The sequence below is a fragment of the Harpia harpyja genome, chromosome 5, assembly GCF_026419915.1.
Source record: "Harpia harpyja isolate bHarHar1 chromosome 5, bHarHar1 primary haplotype, whole genome shotgun sequence".
NCBI lineage: Eukaryota > Metazoa > Chordata > Aves > Accipitriformes > Accipitridae > Harpia > Harpia harpyja.
This window is the reverse complement of record NC_068944.1, coordinates 53,543,957-53,549,077: the sequence shown is the minus strand read 5'-3', so window position 1 is coordinate 53,549,077 and position 5,121 is coordinate 53,543,957. Positions and strand designations below refer to the sequence as shown.

Genomic DNA, 5,121 nt, shown 5'->3' with positions numbered 1-5,121 from the left:
GAGGAAGCGGCAGCGGCAACAAGATGGCCGCCAGCCACCGCCCCCCCGCCGCGCAGGCGGGGGGCGGGGCTACGTGCGCCTCCGCCCCCCCCTCGCGTGGAGCCCCAGGCGGTAGGGCTGCCCGGGGGCGGTGCCGCGGGCGAGGCCCCGCCCACCACGGCGGGGCGGGAAAGATGGCGTTTGTGGGGACGCGGGGCCGGTCGGGGCTCAGCCCGGTCGCCTCCCCGCTGACCTCGGCTTTAGCTGCCGCGGGGGTCGCGGCTTGGCGCGGAACGTGGTGGAAGAACAGCCTAACCTTCCGAAATGGGTGGGAGCGCGGGCTGGCGTCGCCTCCACCGTGGCGCTGGCGCCCCTCGTCGCCCCCAGCACTACCGCAGCCCTCCCTCCATCTGCGTGTCCACCGTGGCCGTGTCCCCACAGTGGCATCCCCCGTGAGGCCTGACGCCCAGCCCCACCTGAAGAGGTGGCTCTTGCGACCCACCCTCACAACGACAGGCTCCTAAATCCTCCCTCGCCTTACCGTTCCCTCCTTCCCTTCCCCTGCTGCTGCTTAATTAAGTAATGGTAAATACGTTTTTTGATGTGCGGTGACTAGCAGTTACCTAAAGAAGATGGCAAGAAGGGAGTGCTCAGAGCTGGGCCCTTCCAGTGGTCAGAGCAGGCTCCCGCAGTTCAGCCTGGGGTAAAACGGCTAATCCTGCATCCTCCTCCTGCCCATGCACACCTTAATGCCTTGGGAAAAGAAAAAGAAATTAAGGCCTCAATTCATGAAGAAGGGCAGATTCAAATCAAGTGGCAGAAGCAGCTACTTTCTTTCAAGCAGTAACTTCCAGGGTTACTCAGACGTCCACATTTACATAGTCCGTGTCTGACTGTGCCACGCTCTGAGCTGCAACTAGCCAGGAGCTGGTTCTCGAGCTTTTCAGATATCCCTGCTCCTGGGATGTCAACGTCTGGGGGAGAGGCAGGATGACTAGCAGAAGCTTTTAACTATTTCAGTCATTTGGCTGAACTTCTCAAATATTTTACCAAGAAAAGAGCTCACAAAGGCTGCACAGCAAGTTTTCAATGTAGATACACAATGCAAATCTCTTTTGCCCCAGTCACTGCTGTAAGCGACTAGGTGGTTTTTCCTTTCCTACAGGACTGTGACTCATCTACTCAACAGCCACGACTGGGGATACTGCATCAAACCAGGGCCCCGTGTGGCCCTTTCTTAGTCTCAGACCATCTAACCATGTAGCTAGACAGTGACCTGCCAGCCATAAACATTCCGCATTTTGCTACAAGTGACGCAAGGAGACAGAAGAACTTTCCTCTTTCCCATCTTCCATGAAGACAGAAGTCCATTACATGTCCTGACTACAATGCAATTTGTTATCTTCTGTCATGCTTGTTACTTTGTGTCTTCAGTTATTTGAGGAAAAAAAAATTATCTACTGCTTCAGACTTCCTGAGTTACTGTTTAATGCATCCATACGTAAAATGGATGCAATTCAGAATATGAATTACAAAATAATCCTCCAGGAGATCATAGTTAGTCTGTTAGCATTATTTGTAGCACTTTGTTCAAATTACTCTCTTTTGGAAGAGACATTTTACCAATAATTATGCTAAGCTTTACTTGATACCAAGTTCAGAAAAGGCAACTTAATAAAGAGCAATAAAAATGTATATGCACTTCATGAAAATGTTCTAAGAGTTCAAGACTTTGAACAGTCGCCTTACTGGAGTTCTGGGGTTCAGCAGTTTTCATTTGCAGCAACAACATATGTAATATCCCCAGATGTAAGAGATTTTGTAGTTTCTTACCACACCATACGTCTTTAGAAAGGAGGAAAAATTTACATTAAGCAAGATGTGGCTATATGTTACAATATTGATTTTTTATGACTTTGTAAGAACAACCAACGCCCAGCTGTGTAAGACTTCGGCATGAAGGAGTGGCTCATACTGACTCTTTGCTCCACATCTCTCTAATAAATATCACTATTTTAGTACCATTGATATAAATAATTTTACAAAATTAATACAGATTGTTTTATGCAGTTCACATGGTGGTTTTGTTCAATCAATTTTCAGTTTAAATTATACTTGTTCTAGTAGTATCAAAATCTTCCTTTTTGGTACAAAACTAATTTACATTTGCATTTTCTATGGCAAGTAAAATGATGAATACTGATGAAAGATCTATTTTAAAAACAGTGTTTATAAATCAAAGGAAGTGTCAAGACTTAAATAAAAAACAAACATTGAGTATCATGTTGTACTGGTAATTAAAAAAACACTGAGTAGAAAACAAAAAAACCTTTAGCACTTCAGAGCTTTCAAACACTCTGTAAGCACCTATGAACCTTCACAGATCACCCCATGCATTGGGAGCTGCCCCTGTTTCAGAGAGGTAAGAGAGAAAGAACAAAGTGATATACCCATGGTCACAGAGGTGAGTGTTCAAGTCAGTGTCAGATTTCAGAAGCTCCTGACTCCCTTTTCATGCTCAAACCACAGTCCTTTTGGGGGGAGTGGGAGGAGGCAAAGGGGAACAGGGTAGGTTTCCCATGATTTCTGTTTTGAGGATCCCAATTTTTACAATGACTGTCCTGACTGAAAGAGTTCAGTTCCAACTTTTGCCTGGATGGCCTTTTAGCTTCTCTTCATACCTGCTATCAGCTCTTCTGTTTTCCCGCTGCAGGCTTTGAAGAAGGGTTCCACGTAAAAAGCAAAGTTGGAAATAAAAGCTTCCTGAATAGAAACTTTGCCCGGGTCTTACAACCGCTTTTAAGAGTGTAAAATTGTCACACCAGCAAAGCACTATTCACAGCTAGAATCTTTCCACTCTTTTCCCCTCTTTACAGGATATTAGAAAAATGGTCAGGCAGAAAAAGTCTCCCACAGTTGGGCAGCCTGTAACAGTGAGTGAGGTGGTCTGTGTGATGTCAGGGGAGATTACGGTTTAGGAGGGTAAGACAAAAGCTGACAAGAAACCCAGAAATTTTAAATGTTTTATATTTAACATTTTAAATAATTATTTCACAGTCTAAAATGAATGCAATTTAAAAAAAAATGCCGTACCCATTGTTACCCACCTGATAGGATTCATATTAATACTAGGGAGAAAATAATTCAAGTTCTCACATCCAGGATAATTCCAGTAAGTCACTGTGGTCTACACAAATAAAAAGGGATATTATAATGCTATTCTATACAAATCCTACATTCCAAAGTTTTCAAGAAAATTCATGCTTTAAAAGTCTTTGCACTTCTACCGTTAAATAACTGTACGGTGCATATAAAAAGACCATTCAGATTATCACTCCTGGGAAAACTGAGTATATCATACTACTGTAACTAAAAACTTGCATCAAGTAAGTTACTTGATGTACCTTATATATAAAAAAGGGCATTTTTAAAAGTAGTGTCCATATGTCATGGCAATGTGTCAAGTTCCTTTAACTCTGGTTATAAATGTTCATTTGAGACCTTATAGAGTTCTTTAAGCTTGTCGAACTTTGATCCCCATTCTTGGAGGCAATCGTAATTTAGATCTTCATCACCACTAGTGGAGTCTAAGGAACTAAGGCTCCCTGCGAGAGAGCATTGCCCTTCTAAGCAGTAAAAATGAATAGTGTCAGCTGGAATACTCTGTAGATCATTGTCTGCATCCCAGATGATTTGAGAAACATATTCCTTGAAGTCTGGGATGCTGGTAACAGCTGATGTTGATTGGTTTTGATGTGCATGTTTTGGGAGTGAGTCTCTTTTTTGGCCAGTGGGTGTCCTGGAGTGTGGAGCAGCTGCCCTCAAGGAGAAGTGGGGAATGGTATGGAGAGGTTTCTTCAGTTCATCTATATCATAAGCATTCTGGAAAGAAAAGAATGCAAATATCAGAGGGAAACAACAAAAAAGGAAACAGGTTCCAAAAAATGTTTTAAAATTCAGTGCAACACAAACTGGATTCTGTGAGTTTTCTACAAACTGAAGAAAAGAGAGGATCTAGTTCAGATCATACCAAATCCCCTTGCGTAATGATAGTGTTCAGCTAAAGCAAGAATGCCGTATCCAGAGCAGCCCCCTCAAAGGTGGCCACAGATGACCAGCATCGCGAAAGGTACAGATTGGGTTGAAATAGAAGCCTCCCACTCAAGAGTACTTCAGGCTTGTTTTTTTTTTTTTTTTAAAAAAAAAGCCAATTGGATAAGGACAGTAAGTTAAATAAAAGGTCTGGGAAAGGAAGGTGAGGAGAGGTTAGATTTGCAAAGACTGGATTGAAGTTACATCATACCTGGTCATGTTCTCCACCTCCTTCTTCATTGTAATTGAAGACATTTTCTCTAACATCCTCCCAACTTTCACGCTCTTCAGGAATGTGGTAAATTCCTCCTTTCCGAAACCCTGAACTTCCCCACTGACTCCACACCGTGTAGGACACCAAGAGTGCTGGAAGAAATAAAGACACATATTTGTTATGTGACTTATGACAAAGTATGATGCATGATAAACAAGTAGATATATGACTCCTGAGACATTAAATCAACTCTTAATTTGACAATCAAATTCCCAGGTAAGAAATGCGTAATTGTTAATATATAAACAACCTATATTCAGGAATGTAAAGAATCATCTATGTATATTACATCATAGACTTCATTAAAAGGGTATTTTACTTACCTAAAGGAATCCATTTAAATAGAAGGCATTTTGGCCAATCTCTGGCCTTTCACCAATCCTGAGTAAATAAGATACCCAAAGTAAGTAAAACACTGTTTTAATGAAGGTTACAAGTGTAATATAATCATGGAGTCTCTACTATTCTGAGATGTGTATGCAATTTATCAATAGGAAAACAGTTTTATGGTGTTATTAACTTTTCAGCCAAAGTGCGCCTGAAACTGGACACACTGCGAACATCTCTTTTTGCCCCACACTCTTAAGGAGGCTTGCCTGTCAAGGTCATAAACTTTCTAGAGAAAGATCTCTTCCTTCCTAATACATGAACAGCAGGTACTAGCTGTAGGTCGTATTTATTACAAATAAGGGCTCAGGGCAGGTGAGAGTTTCAGATGGTTGTGGCTGCACACAGATTTGCATGCACAGATGGAAAGCTCTTACTTAAGAAGGACT

The 5,121-nt window shown here is 42.5% G+C and overlaps 1 protein-coding gene across 2 annotated transcripts in view; it reads right to left on the bottom strand.

Moving 5' to 3' along the window:
• Positions 1–2,990: 2,990 nt before the first annotated feature.
• LOC128142245 (neural-cadherin-like) overlaps positions 2,991–5,121 on the bottom strand; it is a 56,250-nt gene continuing 54,119 nt past the window's right edge. Inside the window, exons 32-33 of one of the 2 annotated variants that reach the window (XM_052788190.1) lie at positions 4,283–4,437; positions 2,991–3,861 (exon numbers count right to left, since the gene is read on the bottom strand). In XM_052788190.1, coding sequence (XP_052644150.1) covers positions 3,460–3,861; positions 4,283–4,437 — 557 coding nt within the window. In that variant the 3' untranslated portion in view covers positions 2,991–3,459. Of the gene's footprint in view, positions 3,862–4,282; positions 4,438–4,668; positions 4,727–5,121 lie in introns of those variants that run through there. The other variant, XM_052788191.1, reaches the window with a different exon arrangement.